General features: G+C 46.2%; 1 protein-coding gene across 3 annotated transcripts in view; it reads left to right on the top strand.

The window, feature by feature from the left end:
* The window catches only part of FAM219A (family with sequence similarity 219 member A), a 93,206-nt gene extending 73,879 nt beyond the window's left edge, over nucleotides 1-19,327 (top strand). For 2 of the 3 annotated variants that reach the window (XM_032205947.1, XM_032205944.1), the window contains exons 3-6: nucleotides 11,043-11,145; nucleotides 15,479-15,559; nucleotides 15,921-15,975; nucleotides 17,024-19,327. In XM_032205947.1, the coding sequence (XP_032061838.1) occupies nucleotides 11,043-11,145; nucleotides 15,479-15,559; nucleotides 15,921-15,975; nucleotides 17,024-17,182 (398 nt within the window). In that variant the 3' untranslated portion in view covers nucleotides 17,183-19,327. The remainder of the gene's footprint in view (nucleotides 1-11,042; nucleotides 11,146-15,478; nucleotides 15,560-15,920; nucleotides 15,976-17,023) is intronic. The other variant, XM_032205946.1, reaches the window with a different exon arrangement.
* The last annotated feature ends 272 nt before the right edge of the window (nucleotides 19,328-19,599 follow it).

Below are 19,599 nucleotides of genomic sequence, written 5' to 3'. Positions count from 1 at the left end.
TCGTTCCTGTATGCAGTAGGAGATTTTAGCTCACATATTTGCCAAGTGAATCTGAATATACATATACCATGGCCCAGCACAAACCTGACCCACGCATGCAATGAGCACAGGAATTACAATAATTCCCATATTGCTTTTGCTTGCCTCCCCTTTGTCTTAGAAATGCTGTAGAAAATCCTTCGCTAATGGTCTTTTGATAAGCAAATCCGAGCCCGTATTTTCCCTCCCCTGGGTGAATACAGCTGCCCGTCAGGGAGGGAGGTAGAAATGTCAGCCTGCCACCGTTTCTGCCTCACTGGGTCACTGAGGAGAGCGGGTTGGTGGCAGGGGCTCTGCAGCTGCAGCCAGGGTAAAAATCTCATTTAGTGTCGCAGTGGAGAGAGCAGGCAGCTGGGGGGCAGAGGCAAAAACCACCCTTCCTGGCTGCTAGGGGGAGGCGGATGCTCAAACCAGTCAATGGGATCACATCAGGCCTTTCGGTGTGGCAAGTCTGACTCTTTTCAATAGGATTAGGAACACACAGAGCTCTGAAATGCAGGGTCTGACACTCAGAGCCTAGTTTGTACCTGCCTCCCCTTTGCCCAGCCTCTCTTTACAGCCCCTAGCAAGCTGTGTGAGACCTCACTGAGGCCAGCCGGGCTCTAGCACCCGGCCTCTGTGGCTGTGAATGGCAGCTGCACCGGGGCGGCCAGCAGAGAGACATGGGGATGGCACTGCCATACTGCAGCCCTGGATGCGCTTGAGATCAGAGATTTATATTAGGGACTGTCCTCATCTCTACACGTACATTGCTGTTATCTCCAGCGTGAGCCCCTTTGAACTCTGCCTGCAGCCAGAACTGCTGCTCCTCAGACAGAGGCCTCAGCTCAGTGGTACACACACCTGATTCCCAGGCTCTGTGTTTTGGGAAGACATCTCTAATCTCACAGCTCTGCAGCACTCAAAGCAGCTGCAGCCAGCAGTCTTGGGCCCAGAAAGCCCCTTTCAGCTTGTCTTTCAAGCCGTTTTCTCAGTGGTGTCAGCAGGGATGTGTTTTCTCTGGCCAGTCCTGTTTCCCTCTGTCTTTTGTGGCAGCTTCCACACCCTCAGTCCTTCTCCCTATCCTGGAAGGAGAAGGACACTAAGCAGCATAAAGTAGTTGACAACAGCAGCCTGCCATCCCCTCCATCATCCTATATTCACCAATGCTGCCACATTGCAGCCATTCCTGATAAAAGAGACAGGAGATGCCTTGAGGATGGGAAAAGGGTTAATTATTTGTAATAGTTTGGGACTAATCCCCATGCCCAGCTCTGATTTCTCTGCCAAAGCAGGACCAGGGCTGGAAGAGGAGGGTGGAGGCATGCTGACCCCTCGGTTGGGGCACCCTACAGGGGTGTGAGGGATCCTTCAGAGCACGTGGCAGAGGGCATAAAGCCAGGGAAGAAGCCATGAGCTTTCTCTGAGCCCTCTGCAAGGAGGAAGAGGAAAGCAGCTCCTGCTCATCCCTGGGGCTGGGCCAGCCACCTGAATCCAGAGGAAAGCAACGTGGATATCAAAAAGCCTGGCTAGTTTTTTTGAAACTGCGCTTGTGAGGTCGGTGGCTGCCCTAGATAAACCGTGCCTGCCACTTTCCATGCTGCCCGGCGAGACATCAAAAGAGAGGAGGCAGAGCCTTTTAGCTGCACCCACTACAAAACCCAGGCTGCTGTGCTGAGCTGTCCCCATGGGCCACCATGCCCCAGTGATCCGGGAGCAGCCCCAGCTGCCACCCAGCTCTTGCAGGTACTCCTGCTGCAGAAGAAGTGTGGCAGTGTGCCGCACACGGGGCTCGCGCAGACATCCCCACCCTGCTCCAAGAGGGAGCATATTAAATTAGAGGCCAGCATCCCCCTGAAATAGAACTCCTGCCAACCTAATTAACAAAAGCTTAATCAGCAGATTGGTTAATCATAAACTTATTAAATAACTAATTGAGCTCTAAGGCTCTTTGTCAAATTTCCAGACAATGGAAGCCTCGCTAAGGGAGAGATCAGGTCAGTAATCCGGCTCAAGGAGCGGGATTGCTGTGCAGGGGGGCTCTCCAGCAGGGCTGCTGCTGTTCCAAACAGCCAGGACTAGGGCTGACAAACTGAATAGCAGGAAGAGGCACCCCGGGTCGTATGTATCCTGTTCTCCCACAAAGATTCACGGTAAACAGGCAATTCATCTAGTGGAACAATGCCGGAAAGTCCTCATCTAGCAAAGAGAATATTTGTAGGGTGGCGTGCTAAGTTAGTGACACTCTCCCTTTCCCAGAGAAGAAAACAATAGGTACCCTACTGCAGAGCAGGCATTTGTCAAACATGATGGAGTGAGGAGTACCCATCCATTCAGTGTGTTAACCAGCCCCCTTGCCTTACACTTTTTAATTTTATTAGGTAGAAAATGTATAGTTTTGTTTGAAATGCATAGGGTTGCAGAAACCCAGTGCAGCAAATGATAGAACAGAGTGGATCAAATGTTTGACATTTTGCTGCTAAATCAAGGCCAGAAACATGACTGGGACTGTCAGCTGCAGTCCGGTCCTGGGAACAGGAAAAATCCAAAGGTTTTTTCCAAGCACGATGCTGGAGTCAGCGAGCTGAGAGTCCCTTCCAAGCCTGCGTGCTGCCTGGGGCATTAGCACTTCTGTCCGTATTTGTTTTGTTTTCTGGATGGGAACCCAACAAGTCATTCCAACCCGTGGTATCTGCCAGCCAGCGAAAGCTTTCCCAATTACAACATATTAAAAATAAATTCAATCTGTAGTTTATATAGGCTATAAAACACATGCTCCCTACCATAGACGAATCATTTAGTGTGTATTTTAGATTCAAACAAGCATGGAAACTTGATTAAGTGTATATGCAGTTCAAGCCCACTTATGTCAAGCTCTGCTCAAGTGTTTTTTATACAAATATGCACTGCACGATGATCTCTGTAACTGAAGACCATGAGTATTCAGCTAAGCAAATTTGTACTGTCTGTGTGCTACTCTCCTAAATACACACCACACTTACTGCATGCATCAGTGACCTTAATGCTTCTTCACAGAACTTCAGGACCATAACAAATGTGATGTGGGCATGAAGATTGACTCCGTTTCTCTGGTAGATTACTGCTGTGCCTTTAGCATAAGTGAGGCTTTAAATGAAGACAGCTATTACCAATAAGAATTAAATTGCATTTAACAGACTATTTTTTTATTATTTATTTTTTTATCTAATACACCGAGCAGCAGACTCGGAACAAGCAAATGACTTTGTCTTAAGTCTGTATTCAACTGAGTAGAAATAATGTTGAAGGGACATCTGCAGAAGTCTTTCTGGATGAAATAACTTAATTTTCTCTGTCCCTTTAAAATATGTAAAGGGAGAGAGTAACTCAAGTTTATGGATTATATTTTGTAGAGTTGAATTTATAAACCGAAACTTTTCAGCTGGGCTTGTCAGGTTGCAAGCACTTCCCCAGATATCTATGTTTGTTCTTTTGGCTGATAGGAAAAATATTATTTGAAAAATAGTTGAAAATACCAAAATATATATCTTTCTGAAGGTAAATATGAAAGAAGAAAAAAATACATTTAAATAAAACTGATACTGTTCATACATTCCAGTTTTAACAGTGATGGATGAAATCTTTATATTCGGTGTTTTGCAGCCATTAGGAATAAAAGTCTCAATCTTTAATAAGTGAAAAAACACAAGCTGAATCACAACAAAATGCCCTTGTGAGCTGGGAGCTGCGACAACAGATGCATTTGAAATCAGCCCAGATAGATAGATGTTGGAAGCTGAAGAGAGATCAGTTGCTGCCTGCTGCTACATAGTCACAACCTGTCTGAATAAGATGGCTGCAGAGACAGAGCAGGGAGAGGACGGGGAGCCAGGAGTCCCCATCTTCTGCTTCCCCACTGCCACAGATGATTTACGTGGCTTAAAGGTAAAGCAGTTAAGTAGTTCCTCCCATCAGTAAAATATAGCTTACTGCTTCACAAAGGTGATTCATGATTACACCATGCCATAAAGAGGCAAAATGGGCTGTGTTCAAAACAGTGAATTATTTCCCTAATGTTTACAAGCGTAAGGTTTTCTTTGCTGGATAGCTAGCTGCACTGGATACCCAGCTCTCCTTCATGTCAGAGCCCAATAGTGGATATAAACAAAGAAATCATTCTTTTCTATAATCACGTGAAGGTCAGATAGATGAGCTTTGGGGCTGGGACAGAGTGTCTAGGGTACGGGGGCATGCTGTTGGAACATAAAGCCAATTTGTGAGATGCTTGTGGTGGGAGTGGATTATAGCTTCGGAGAACTGAAGCAGTCATTTACCTGTCCTCCTCTGTGCCAGGGAAAAGCATGGCACTTAGTGTCATGTTTTATGAAGGGAAATTCAAAAAGTAACATCAGCCTGGCCACACAGAAACCTCCCCAACTTGTGGAGGCAGCGCTCTAGAAGAGCATTCCCCAGGAGTTAGCCCTGCATTGCTGTGCAGGCAGCGCACTGACTGCTGGTTGTAGGAGCTCCTGTGTTAGAAGTTAAGAGCTGCATCCTCAGAAAAGAGACACAAACATTGTCTCTGTACTGTACTGCATACCACTTCTGTCTCTGGTCAGGCCATCAGGGGAGCGTAAAACCACTGCCTGGCAGGGGTTGTGCCAGCTCTCTGTCATGGCAAAGGGACAAAGCAGCAGCCAGAGCAGCAAAACAGAAGAAAAAGCAGCTACTTTGGTGCTTAAAACCTGATCCAGGAGGGACCTTGGAGGACAGATTTGTATGCCTGCTCTTGTTGAGAGTTCTCACAATTAGACATAGCTTGCTAATCTCAAGTTTGGCTGGGTCAGCAAAATCGAGGTGCTCTTGGTAAAAATAATGTCTTGCACAACTTTCCCAAGTTCGGAGCTGGATGACTTAGCTGTCTGACCCCTACTTATGTGAAGAGCCTTTTCTGAAGCTGGGTGAAACAATCCCAATTCATACAGCCCGTTCTGAGTAATCAGTGCCAGCCAGCGCTCAGCACGTACCAGCTTTAAACCATATTCCTTGTGTTCAGAGCAGCGGGCTGGCCACGGACAGACCCTTTTCATTTCTGCTCCCCCTATTTAGTAAAAATCACTTTTCTTTTGCCTTTTTTTCTGGTTCAGGGAGACACAGCCACAGCCGTGCTAATGCCACCCGCATGGTCACACACACGCGCTCCAAATCTCCCCAGAGAGCACAGCCCCCATCGGCACCAGCGTAGCCACAGCACACAGCATTCATCTACCTCTCTTTCTATACAGCGTGTAGGCAAAGCCCCTATTGAAGTGCACCCTGAGATCTCTCCAAGGAGTGGCACAGTCCCAGCTGCCAAACGTTCTCTGTCAGAGGTGAAATTTCGGGATGGTTTCAGCGTTAAGTAGATGCACACCAACGTCCCGGGGCTGAATGATGCTGAGCTGGGCCCAGGGCTCTGGCTCCAAGTGGAAGTTGAAGTCAGCATTTTATTCGTTCTCCCTTCGTTTGTTCATGACTCTGTTGATCATTCAGCGGGATGTGAACAGACAGATTAATTTTATTTACTGTGTAATTTAAATTCTCGTCTTGCTTGAGAAGGTGGAATTCATCAGGGAGTCGCTGCAGTCCTCAGCCTCTGAAATGGTCTCGGCTGACAGTCGGGGGACAAAGGAGCAAATACATCCCAAAATCTCATTTCATAGATCTTGAAGGTGGAAAAATACAACTCTGTCACACTGGATTACTTTCTCTTTGTCTTCCCACTGCATCAGATCCCATGGACCCACACTGCACAGTCCCCAGGAAGCACCGTCTCCTCCCACCTAAGCAGGTTCACAAGTAGCTGAGGTGGTGAGGTTCAGCTGGCAGCTCTCAGCAAAGACAGGAGCAGGTAGTACCTGCCTGCTTCCAACACACAGTGCTAAGGAAGCAAATCAGCCTCATCTGCCACCAACCAGCATTTGTGCTGATCAGCTTGCCTCAAATGAGGGGGACACCCACTGCGCTGTGGCAGTGAGACACAACAGCATCCTAAGCCACTCTGAACCCAAGCTGTCTGACCATAGCCAGAGTCAGCATCTTGAGACAGCTGGAAGCATGGATTTGGGGATTCAGACTCTCCAAATGGATCTTCAGCATAGCACGAGCTGATGCTCACCAAATTCCTGGGTTGTCTGCCTTGCCCAATACTGCAAAAGGAGCAGTTCTGCAGGAGACCAAAACGTATGCTATTTTTTACCATTTCTGGTTAGGACAGAGTGTAGACAAAACCAATGCCACACATAGCAACATGTACCAAAGAAGCTGCTCAGAATTCCATTTAAAAACAAAATAAAACAAACAAAAAATATATATATAAAAAAAAAGGAAAATGTAATTAAAACTGGTTATGGTTTTGTTAAATACTGAATCCAGAAGAATGATTGTAATGATTTATTCAGCTCTGATGTTTTACGTAGACACAATCATGTATGTTCATTCTGCTTCCCATGCTCCATTATTATCTTCCCTTGTCACAAAGGAACCAGACACATCCAGCCAGTTCAACAGGCAACAACTCTGCATTGCACCTCCTGCTATTCAGAGATGTATAGGGGTATTGAGAGGATTCTGGACCCCTCCCCACATACACACACACACACACGTGTGTGTGTCACTCCACACTTTCCTCTTCCAACACAATGTGCAGGGTTAGTTTAGGTGGAAGTGGTGCAGACACAATCCCCAGCACAGCAGGCTGAAGGCACAGCTCTCTGTGCTGTATGAACTCTCCACTGAAACAGAAGTTTGCTGCATTCAAGCATGGAGCCAGGTAGATTACCCAACGCAGCAGCCCTAGTAATGATCAGACATGGTCTTCAGACTCCTAATTGAGCATACTTTTTAATGTTAAAGGCACACACTGGCTGCTTCATATCCTCCCAGACTCTGTTCTGTCATGCACAGGAAGCACCTGTCTGGAAAATGAGTGAAAAGCCAGCAGGAACTCAGATTTGGGTGAAGCTGTCTCACCCCCATCTCTGCCAGCCCTGCTGGGATTGCTTGCCTGTTGGCTCTGCATCACATCTGTACTTACAGTATGCTCACTCACCCATAACCAACCACTTCATGGGAAGGGGATGGCAAACCACATGGGTGTGAATATTTCACTAGGTACAATGATAAAGATTATAACAGCCAAGTGAAATGAAAGCTGAACAGCTCATTTCAAATACTTGTAAATGCCACGTTAAGAGCATTGTTGGAGCTCTGCTTTTATAATGCCCTTTTACTGCCAACAGTTAGCAATTTCTCTGAAATAGCTGGAGAACAGCCTTGTTTCATTCTGGTTTCCCAATCTCCAAGTCTCTGTCATTCACCTTGTATCTCTGCCGTATTAGCTTTTTACTGATCATCAAACAGCCAACTCAGCAGGCACGAAATACCTGGTGTCTGGGAATCAGAGTCTTCCGTTCCTTCATTTGTTCTTGTGTGTCCCATTTTCTCTGTATTTGGCACCAGTGCCTGTTAACAACCCTTCCTCATTCTCCTGGTGCCTGAGAGTTGCCCAGAATTAGGTGGTTTTGTAGGGTCGGCATCGATTTTCCATCAGGCTGTGTTGCCTTCCTGGAAGGAAGTTTGCACGTACTGGAATACCACGGGCAGCACAGGCAGTCCCAGACATGGAGAGCCTCTGCATAGCCAGTGCCAGAAGTTTCCAAGGGCCGAAGACAAACTAAGCCTATCCTCTGTGGTGGGACCATGCCCCTCGTGTCTCAAGCTGTGCCCTTGAGGCTTTTAGGGAGACAAGCAGGAACACAGGTGTCATTTAAGTCCAATGGGGATTGCTTGACTACCATACCAGAGAGCCTGGGATACTCAGAAGGAAAGAGCATCTTTGTTTTTCATGCAGTCCTAACCTTGAGAATTGCCCACAGGCTTGGTTCCCAGCTTTCACACAAGGATTAACACAGTCGGGTCACTGAAGGGTGATGGTGTTGGGATTCATGCTCATTTGGGTCTAATGTCAGCCAGTATGGGGCAGCCTGTAAAGAAAAAAGCTGTTTACTTCTCAAGACTAGGCTGTTGTTCCTTCTCTTACCTTCTCTTTACAGTGCTGCTACATGCATTTGATTGCAACTTCTATGAGAACTTATTTGTGAATTTACAGTTTTTTTGTAAACATGTTGGACCTTGAAAGTAACATCATCAGAACTGCCTAAGCCAATCACATTTCTCAAAGGAGCTTAGATATTTAACATGTGGAGCTCTGGCCTTAAAATAAACATCTGGGAGCTAAAACTAAACAAGATGAAAATCTTGGAAAGAGCTCACTACCTATAAACGGTGTTCACCAACTTCACCTAGCTAGGCCAGGAGGAAGCACCAAGTAGAAAATGGGCACTGAAAGCCCACCATTCTCATGGACCCGGTTGTTGTTGTGCAAGGCTGTCCAGAATTACTTCAGGGTAGTGGGTGGAAGTAGCAGCAGATCATCCATAATACTTGTAAGACTTGGTTAGCTCGTTTCCTTGCCTCCAAGCCTGAAGTGACTCATACACATCTCCCCCACCTTCCAGGGGCTTGTCCTGTCACTCCAGGGCTGGACAGACCTCCTGTTCTCCCTCCTATCTTCTGCTTTTTGGCCACCAGGGACTCAGGATTTATAGCATCCAAGAGGGAGCTGACCTGTTGATTCATGATTAAGAAGTTTGTCTGGGGACACAGGCATGAATGTCAGAATGACACTGTATTCCTGCAGTGGTATTGCTCTGGGAATATTCACTCCAAGCCACTAAGTTAGTGAAAGAAGGGGTTAAATAGGACATGTCTGTATCATTCAGCCTCACACATTGAATTATCACTCAGTAAGAGCAGAGAAATAGTCATGGGGAGACCTCCTGAAGGAAGAAGACACTTAGCTAAAGCCCATATTCATCAACTGAATGAGTAATCTGAATAGGAAAACAGCATTAGTGCTTGTAGTGAGTAATCAATAGGAATCAGAGAGCTCCAGTACATTTAAAAGGCTCAGGCAAGCCTCAACTGTCTTGACAGAAAATGAAATCTGTAACCTTGTTTCTGAGTTATGTGCTTTTTGTGAATTATACAGCACCTTGAAGTATTGACAACTTGTTTTAGCACTGCATATTTGTGGCCAGCCACTAGAGCTCCTTGTGTAGGTGGGTGGGAGCTGTTTTGTATTTAGGGTTGTAAACCTTTGCCTTCATAAAACTCCACTTTATCCCTCCATGTTTGAATAGCACCATTCACGTGGCCTGCAAAATACCAGCCTTTTTTTTTTTTTTTTTTTTCTGGAGACAAAGATAACCACTGCATTTGCAAGTTCCAGTCATGAGAAATTACTGTGATTTAAGGTTTTGACTTCGATACTCTATCAGTCTCTTTGTTGCCCATGCCAAAGAGAGTTATAGGTCTGGTCCTTCCCCTGCCAACTTCAATGAGCTTTTATTTACCTCTGCTGTCAGCAGGAGCAGCGCTGGGCATGGTTTGTATGAGTATGTACCATTCTCTGCAGGTTCCTCAGCCAAATGCATTACCACAGTATTTAGGCATCTCTGCTGTTTGTTTGTCTGTCAAAAAAGGGGGCCTTGGACACAGCTCCTTGCTCTTACCCCTGTGGTAAGGAGAGAGTTGGCCCACGTCGCACTTCCACAGCCGGGTAGGCACGCAGCTTTCCCACAACAAGCAACAGGTGCTTTACTCTCCAAGGGAGAGTAAAAAAAAAAACCTGCAAGAGAAGAATATATCAGCACATTTCACACACCCCAGGAGAAGGAGAAGCAAAACGAATTCACTATTCAGGTTCCCCAGCCAGAAGTCTGGTAAACCTCTATTATTCAGGCATGACACAAAAGTAGTTTCCAACATTTTCTCACACTCTGGAGAATGTTTTTAACCAGGCCTTTCCTGCCTTGCTGATCTCACACTCTGCTTTTCCCTACCAGACTTGCCTGGCATCACAGGGTGAGTCTGGGGCAGTTAGCTCAGCTTTTGTGGCCAATTGCTAACTCAACCCAACTGGTTTCCCAAAAGAAATAAGGAAGGACTTTGAATCGAAAATTGACTAACAGTTTATATGACGGCCCATCATAGATGGGCTCCTATCCCTCCTATCCTGGAGGCTGGGGTGATTTAATACAGCAAAAATGCTGCATTCCTGCAGAAGGCTTAGCTTTTGGACCTGAACTCTGGTTATGATCCTGTGGTGGGAAGTTATTAAGAAGAGAAATAGCCTCTCCTAAATGAGAAACTAATTTTAATCCCCTATTGCAATGAATAAGCAAAGAAAGCCCCACGTAGCGTCAGAGGTTTAAGGTACATTTCAGCAGCAAATAGACCATGCTTTGAAAATTAAGCAAACAATATCCTGTTTAAAAATGCAGCTGCACAATGTGAAGGTTTTTTATTTTTCTTAAAGAAATAAAGCTTGCAAGATTCCATATGAGATAAAAGAGAAAGACACACTGGGGACATCACCGGCTGTCAGGAGGAGAAGAAGGGTAGGCAGCAACATTTTCTGCTGTGGGGTGTGCTAGTCCATTGCGTTGCCAGCCAGGGAAGTGATAATAACTCAGGCATGGTGTCAGGCTGGGCCAGACTAACGCTAAATGATGGTGCTGCATTGTCGGAGGCTCTTTCCTGTCCCAGCTGGGCCCCTCGGTGGCAGCCTGAATAGGAGGAAATGTAAAAGGATAAATTCCCTTGCCCGTAGCTGCACAGAGGCAGGAGCTCTGCCTTTCCTCAGCCCCAGCGGGACAGTCCCGGCCTGCATCCAGAAGCTCCATGGCCATCGTGGTGTGGCCTGGTCAGCAGGTTGCTGGTCAGCAGGGCATATGAGATTTAACCCCTAAGGACCTGGGAGGCAACAGGACACAGCTCCTCCGGTCCCTGCTGTGTCTGCCTGGGAGATGGAGTGGTCACATCCCGTGCTGTTAATTCCGCCTTGCCTTTTGCTGCTGTCAGGTCTGGGTTTCTGTAGCTGTATGGTGACCTGCCAGGCTGGTGCCCTAATTCTGCTTTTCCCCTTTGTATCCCATATGCAGAGAAGCAGAGGGAGCTGGCTCGGAAGGGCTCCCTGAAGAACGGCAACATGGGCAGCCCAGTTAATCAGCAGCCCAAGAAGAACAACGTGATGGCACGGACAAGGTAAAGGACTGGAAAACTCATCTGTGCTCTAAGCTGCAATCCCTAATGGCCTTAAGATGGGCAAGGACAATGTTCATTGCCATTCCCCTACTGCCAAATATACAGCAAGAGCAGTGATGGCCCTTCCCAAACTCAGTGCTGTGTTGCATCCTGTCCCCTGGGGGGACGTGGGGACAGCTGGGCCCAGGACCAGTGACAATACAGCCTGCAGGAGGCAGAGGGAGCTTGGCCCGGAGAGTGGCTTTTACCTGGGCAGGCAGTGATAGGACAAGGGGGAATAGTTTTAAATTAAATGGGGAGAATTTAGATGAGATGTTTACCATAAAGATGGTGAAGCCCTGGCCCAGGCTGCCCAGAGGAGCTGTGGCTGCCCCATCCCTGGAGATGCTCAAGGCCAGGCTGGATGGGACTTTGGGCAGCCTGGGCTGGTGGGGCGTGTCCCTGGGTGAGCTTTGAGGTCCCTTCTGACCCAAACCATTCTGTGATTCTATGAAAATCAGGGGTTTGATATGTTTTTCTTGAATGCTCTGGGCATCCTCATGTAACGTTGTAATCCTACCAGCAAGAGAGTGAACAGTGCTGCTTCATGTAACAGCAAACCGTCTTAGAGCTTAGTTCTGACTTAGCTGCTTTTATCCCAGTAGTTCCCCTGCTTCTTTTTGAAAATGCCCTCTTCCCCATACTGATTAACTTAATGAAGACTTGTGTATAATTCATCTCTGCGTGCTTTGCTGTACACCTCCTCTGCACTGAACAGCGTGGTCATACTTTGCTGGGGCTGCTTTGGCTCATGTCTGTATGACAGTATCAGACAGTGCTACAAAACTCTGTAAACAAAGAATTTCTTACCTGAATACTTTTTTTCAGAGTATTTCTGTTTTGTTTTTTTCCATACGGGCATCAGTACAATTGTGTATTGTTTACCTACATGCTGGGGCAGGAACCCAATGAGTCAACAGGATTGCACTCTTTGATGCTGTGAGAAAGGTGGCAATTTTTATTGGAGGATCTTATTTAAAATGACAGCAGAATCTGCATTAAAGCTGGGGTTTTGTTGATGAATAAGAAACTTGCAATGGATTACCATATATTAAGTAGAACAGGAGCTGTAGGTGAGAGTCTCTCTGTGCAATGCATCCAACAGATGAGGTTCCTTGTTTCAAATTAGTTCCCAGAACCCACAACAGCAGTCATAAATCATGCTAGGACTTTGTCAAGTTTTATTTGTAAGCACCTGCAATGTTCGTGAAATATGCTACCCTGCTCACTGCTCCAAATCTGATTGTTGAGACCACATAAAGGTGCCAGGCCTTTACTGGCAGTGAGAAATTCTGCAAATGCTCTCAACTGGGTTTTCCGTGCCCACTGCTCCTCTTTGTTTCCCAAATGCAAGCTGGGAAGACTTGGATTCTTTTGGCCTTAGCCTGCACAATAGCTTCCCAAGAGGAATGGCAGCAGATTTGCTGCTTTAGAGATGTAGAAACACTGAAATTAGTGGGGGAAGATAGTAAGGGAAGAGGACGAGATAAGTGCAGATGCCTACCTGTAAAATTAGTGACTTTTGACTGGAGGGGCTGCTGCTTCAGAGCTGCCAGTGGAAGGAAGAGTGTTTTGGTTTGGGAAGGGCAGAGCACTGAGGACCATGGACAAAAGCTTTAGAGCAGCCAGCTCAGTTTTATTCCACTCATGGACATCTGAGAAGTGTTCAAAGATGTGGAGACCCCTGCACAGCCAAGCTAAGCCTGCTGGCAATAGGCTTGCATATCTCAGTAACTTTTCACACAGCTTTTAGAAGCTTCCTTTGGGATCTGAAAAACACAGGTTTGCAGCAACTGCTTTAGTAGCAGATGTAGCCAAGCTCCGTTGCTCCCATACAGCTGGGAGATGCCTGGCACAGGCTCTTGCTGGCCCATGATTCCTCATCCCCCAGCTCCCTTGGCTTTCTGGGAACCAAGCAGCACTCTGGGCACAGCCCTCACGATACCTCTGGCCTGGCATAGACAGAGCAACCCCAGGAAGGCAGAAATGCCACAACCTTGTTCACAAGGCTGCAGTACAATGAGAAACTCCATTGGGATACACAGTAAAACATCCAGGTTCTAGTTGCTCTTTACATCTGAACTGTTGGCTTCTTCCAGGCTCCGTAGGAGAAGAAGCTGAAGCCATTTCCCCTTTTTTTTGCTCTTGTCCTCATCAAATACGTTTTCCTTCATTCAGGCAAAGTGTATTGCTTCTCCTTATCCCTGCCCCACTTTCTCCTCCTTCCCCAAGGCCATTGTTCTTCAGTATTACTTGTATGAGTTTCTGAAATACGACCTCTGGTACCAGGTTGCCTTCATCATTCAATCTTCTCTTGAGGCAGGGGCACAACCAGCCTTAGAGGTGAAAAAATCTGGATCCGTAACATGCTCAGCCTCCCTAAGAGCAAGTAAAATGTGAACAAGGTTGGTGTGATGCTGGCAGTCCCCACTGCAAGCACAGGCAGAGCCCACAACACCATCTGCACTACTTCTACGCAGCCAGATATTGTAGTCCACTCTAAGAATAAACTAAACTCGGATGTTGTTGTAAAATATTCCACGTTAAGCAACCAAAACCACCCAGACAAAATGCTCATACCTGCAGATGAAAGCAGGTATAACTCAAACCCAGCTTTGTTCCAAGGACACTGGGAAGTAAGAAAAAAAACGCAATCAGGATGCAATAAAAAGGCTTAAATCAGGGACAAAAACATTATCACAGTTTTAGCCTGTGGCAGAAAAGTTGGAAGTTTCATTACTAAGAAAAAAAGCATTTCTCAACAAAAAGATGTAGTGATTTGTTTTAATCAAGTAAATAGCACCACAAAGGGCTGTTCTCCTTGATCCCCTGATGGTGCTTTGTTCATTCACAATGTAGTAACAATTGTCAGTGACTGCGTGTGGAGCTGTGACGTGAAAAATGGAGAGCAGGCATGGGAGTGAGTGCCTCTGGTATCTGTGCAGGCAAGCTGCTGCTGCCAGATCACAGGTTCTGTTTTAGTTCCAGACACCTTTGCTTCTTGACTTCCTTCCTACATGCTTTGTAGGGAGCAGAAGGAACCTCTGGAGGATATGGGAAGGGGTTTTGCATTTTCTGCAGTTCCCTGATGCAGCAGGCTGGAAATTCTGCATCATCAATTAATTTCTTTAGCCTTGCATTCCAATGAATGCAGTAAGAAAATGCAACTAGTCGTGAGCCTATACATCTGCTTTGTTACAACATTTCATGTATTTTGCTCTCCCTGAGCCTTGCCCATCTTCAATGCCTTTACATTACTAAAATCATAATGGCTTTCTGAAATTTTCTGAGCAGAAGCAGGAGAGCTTTGCAGCTGGTTGAAGGGCAGTTAGAGCATGGATGAGATGGATTATCATTTTTAGACTTTCCCAGACTCTTAGTGAAGCCCTGCTGCATCACTGTATTGTTAAAGACCAGTCAGTCATTTGGGAGAGAATCTGATTTAACCCACTGAATAAGGAGATTTCTGTGATTATCTTACAGTTCCCACCTGCTGAGCATAGTACCTTGCTCCATTTGCTGAGTCTGGTTGATCTTATTTTAAATATGAACTCAAGTCTTTGTGCAATTTTGTGGATGAAATAACTGTTGTGAGCTGGATACCATTGAATGATATATTTTCCTTATGCTAGAGGCTCTGAAGTCTATATTCCATTCCACAGATTCCCTCAGGCAATTAAAGGTGCAAAGTCATCATCAGCCATTGTAACAGTTCTGATGAACTGAAAGTCTTTATAGAATAATGGGATTTTAAAAGTGCTAATCAGACGGGGCTCTTACACTGCACCCATTTCTCATATTACTAAAATCAGGGGTGAGACTTCACAACTGCTGTGTTATGGGGGCTGGGTAGAGACTCAGGCAGAAAGACCAAATCCCTGATTTCCAATCCTAGAATACCTTCCCCTAGCTAGAATACCTTCTCCTGCTTACTTATTGCAAGTGCCACGTACTAATTGCTAGGAAAAAAAAAATCAACGCAGAAGTCTGACAAGGCAAGCACTGTGAATTGAACAGTTTCATCAGAATGAAGCCCAGAGTGTCCCAATCATTTTGCCTTCCAGGGAGGAGTGTGTTCCCAAGGCATGTCCAGTGTCTGTCCCTGTAAATCTGCTCTGAGCTACCCAGAGACACAGCCTGCCTCCTCTGAATTGCACCTATTTAAATGTCTTCACCAGTAAGGGAGGACTTGCAAAGAAATGAAACGGGGAAAGCCTAACTTATGACTTTGATATGACTGCGTATGGTACTGAGCTTTACTTTGTGGTTAACAGAGAACATTTAATTATTTCAGGCTCGTCGTTCCCAATAAGGGCTATTCGTCATTAGATCAGAGTCCAGATGAAAAGCCACTGGTAGCCCTGGATACGGACAGGTATGCAAAGTGATAATAAGATGATATTTGTTATGGTGCGAGCAAGTTTTCATGACAGAGCACAGCACTGGAGCTAACTCCTGCTGAAACCATTCTTGCAGACCACTTGCAGCCTTCCTTGCTGTGCCCTTTGGCATACACCATAATTGGTCTGTGTGTGTAAACAAGCAGGAAGAGACGAGAGTAAAGAGCACTTTCATGGAAATGTCTGAGGTTCACAGATGAAAGTTGCTCTCCAGGCTCCCTTGATGCAAATTGTCTGTGCCTAAAGGACAACTTCACAGCAGAAGAAAGATAGGACTAAGCAGGGAAATCAGGTCTCTAACTGTTTTCTTCTTTGCTGTCTTGTCCTTCCCTGCAGTGATGATGACTTTGACATGTCCAGATATTCCTCCTCGGGATACTCATCGGCTGAGGTGAGTTACACTCTCTCTTGCCATCCTTGCCATGAATGCTGATAGTAGAGCATCCAGAAATGGTTTAGAGTGGCCTTTTGCAGCCAAAAACAGCTACACAAGGAATTTACCAGTGGTATAAACTCTCTGAGTCTGGAAGGGGCCATGGCAGAAGCTGTGTCATGTTTCCTTCTTCCCCAGTGATCTAGTTGGCTCTGTCCCCACACCGCCACACCACAGGCAGAAATTTGCCCGTCAGCTTCACTAAAGCTTTTCCCAGTTCTGCTGAGTCCTGCAGTGCTGGCCCATGTGGTGCAAAAGCATCAACTTGTCTGTCGTGGCAGCTCAGCAACCATCCACTTGCCAAGGACACAAATAAAGGAGCTGAGGGTGTGCTGTCATTTCCAGTTCTTGTGGGGGTCAGGGTCACCTGGAGGGTGTTTACTTGGAGCAAGCAGAAATTCCAAAGAGGACTTACAGATATGAACTCTTGCCCTCTCAGAGAGAAATGGCAGGAAGTTCACGTTTGTTAATCCTTGCATTGTTTCTGAATTTATTCCCAAGCTCTCCGGTGAATTAGCTGCCCAGCCTCTGGGTGCTGCTTCTGTAGGATCTGATTTACAAGCAGGGTGCTGAGCAGACATTCGGCACGCAAGCTGCTGGAAACTGTCCCCCCTTGCATCCCTTCCTGGGGCAAAATCTCTCTGAAGTGTGGAGAAACAGCCCAGAGCAGGGACCAAGTCAAATGATCTGGGCAAACTGTGGGCCCTGATTCAAAGGGTTTTTCACCCAGAGCTGGCTGGATAGCACTTGAATCTGAGATTACAAAGAGCCATGTGGCTTTACCACCACCTGTCAACTGCTGTAGTGCTCCAGACTGAGCAGAGGGACTACACAGCTCCCAGTTGTTTTATTATCATTATTTCCCATTTTAAATATAGGAAATATTACATATCTTTCCCATATTGTATGTGGGAGATATATTCCAGAATAAGTGACCTCCTTCCTCTTCAGACCTGTCAGAAGCAAGAAGCCTCAAGTATTTGACTGTTTGTCTCTTTGTCTGTAGCAGATCAACCAAGACTTGAACATCCAGCTGCTAAAGGATGGGTACCGGTTAGATGAGATCCCAGATGACGAGGACCTCGACCTAATCCCCCCTAAATCGGTCAACCCTACCTGCATGTGTTGCCAAGCCACCTCCTCCACCGCCTGTCACATCCAGTAGTGAGGCCGGCAGGCTGTGATCAGTGCTTTCCACTATAACTGTAAAACTTAACAGCCATTGCTTCCTCCTATGGTAGGACGTGCACCTCTTTGTGTTCATGGAGCCAGGAGAAACCAAAAAATTCATTTTATGATTGGTTGATAAGTTATTTTAAACTATGGTTAAACAAAAGAGTTAAACTCAAAGTGCCAGGCAGTGCCTGGTAGAACTGACTGGTCCGGGGAGCGGATGCAGAAGGGTCCAGAGATACTTCTGGGTTTGTGTGGGCACCAGAGATGTTTTGTAAGGTGTCAGTTCCAGAATGGGAAGGATCGTATGGGGCTGCAGTTAATCCTACCCTCTAAAAACAACCCATTTGCAAGATCAGGGGTGAGTCTGAGGTGTCAGGGGGGTTTGCCTGGAGTCAGTACTTAATTAGTTCACTAAGCCTCATTTGCCTGCGTAACCAAAATTACACTGTGACCAGGGCACAGGAATGGCAACAGAGCAGGGCATCCTTTCTTATGGCAAGTCAAGCCAGGAATAACATGACACAATTCATTCACTTTCAAAAAGGGCGAGTAGGGGGCATTTCTCTGTGAGTCAGTACCAGCTGGAGCTGTTGTGTCACACACCCATTGCAATCTACCCTTAGCACCACATTAAATTATCACCAAACACATCAGATTTGATTTGCAATCCATCCATACTCTCATTAGATTCAGTCCTTGCCTGAGAATACCATAATCATGAATTCAATTCAGTTGAATACACTGACTTCAGCTTCTACTCAATTCCTGCGAGAGCCATCTGCTTCCAAAAATCTTAAACTTTGCTCAGCTAAGAAAAAATGAGTCCTGCTAAGACAGGACTCGAGCTGTACAGTCTGAAGGTCAGTGCTGAAAAAGACAGTTGAAGAAAGCATATTTTTTAGAGCTCAGCTGTTGGTACTCTTGGCAGTGCATCTCTTGGTGCCTATGGGAGAGATTTGTTAACGTGCTGGTGTCAGACTTTAGGGGAGTTTTCAGCAACAGAGAGATTATGAGTAGATTCAGCTGAAAAAAGCCATGAGAGGGAACTACTGCTTTATTTTTATTGCATCTCTGTCCCCTTGTGCACCAAACTTTGTCTGTTAGAGCTGTCCCACCACAGGAACAATTATGTTTATTTGATACTGGAATAGACAGGAAACCTGGCATTATGTTAGATTTCTGGACTGAATTGCCAGTTCACCAACAGATTGTTTTAAATGCAAAATCATTTCTGGAATTTGGAATATGTCCTTTCCCTGTTCAGTTTTACACTGCTAGCTTCAGAAGACATGGGACTCAGGTGATGGGTGGGCTGGCATCTTTCTCTGAGGTGAGATCTTTTGACACAGCCACATCAGTGTCTTTTCATGCTCAGCCAGAAAGAAAGGCTGCCTGCCTTACATCAGTGCTCTCTTTAGAGCCTGGTGGGAAGAAAAAGTGAAGGCAATTCTGTTTCCCATCAGAATTCTCCTGAGCCACGAGAAAGAGCCAGATCTCCACCCTGAAGTACAGATCCCCCGTATGAGATTAGCACATCATGAGCTGACTCTTTAAGAAGTTCTCTGGGTGATGAGGAGGACACTTACTTAACATCATGCGTTTTTACTCTGTGCAGTGCAAGGCATGATGTCATCCGCAGCATGAGCAAAAGAGCAGGCATACAGGGCTCCTGGGCTTCATTATTCAGCAGCTAGCTGCAGGCAACCCTGAAAGCTGTGTTTGCCCCCTCCCCAAAGCAGGGACTGTTGCCCTGACTGCCAGGGAACAGAAAGAGGATGGAGCAGACTTGTTTACTGAGCATCTCTGCCTCCTTGTGCAGAAGTGCTGGTTAACTTGCCAAATCCTCTAGGGAGAGAGTGTTCCTCTATTGAATTCCTCTCACTTTCTCATCACATGGCAGTGCTGAGGGGGAATATTTCAAAAATGTTTTTAAAGAAGCACAAAGCTTCAGCTCCCCAATTCCTTGCTTCTTCTTCTGTGTGCCAGCCTTCCCCTCCAGTGCTAGCTCGGGTGTGAGATTAGCAAGTTGTCTGCAGTGGGGAGAAGAGCTCTACCAGCACTGTGTGGGAAGAAAAGGTAAAAGGGAGGAAAAGCTTGAGGAATCTTTCTTTCAGATGGGGAATGTAGTCAAAACCTAACAGAAACCCCATGGTCAAGCTAAATCCTACAGGACATGGCCAAGTCTCTTTAAAGGTTCACACTTCTAAAGCAGGACTTTGCAGTTCAGCATTGGTACCATGCAACATCCCCATTGCACTTATCCTCCTGGGTCAGTGTCTGTGCCTTCCAGGCAGGCTGCACGCGCTCAGCCTTTCCCGCAGGAGCTCGGGGCATTTTGGTGAGCCTGCTCAAGCAGCAAGGTGTCTGTTCCTGTTGGTTAACCTTGGCAGACTGCACGTCCCACAG

Source organism: Aythya fuligula, chromosome Z (genome assembly GCF_009819795.1).
Source record: "Aythya fuligula isolate bAytFul2 chromosome Z, bAytFul2.pri, whole genome shotgun sequence".
Lineage (NCBI taxonomy): Eukaryota > Metazoa > Chordata > Aves > Anseriformes > Anatidae > Aythya > Aythya fuligula.
This window is presented reverse-complemented; position numbering and strand designations above follow the sequence as displayed.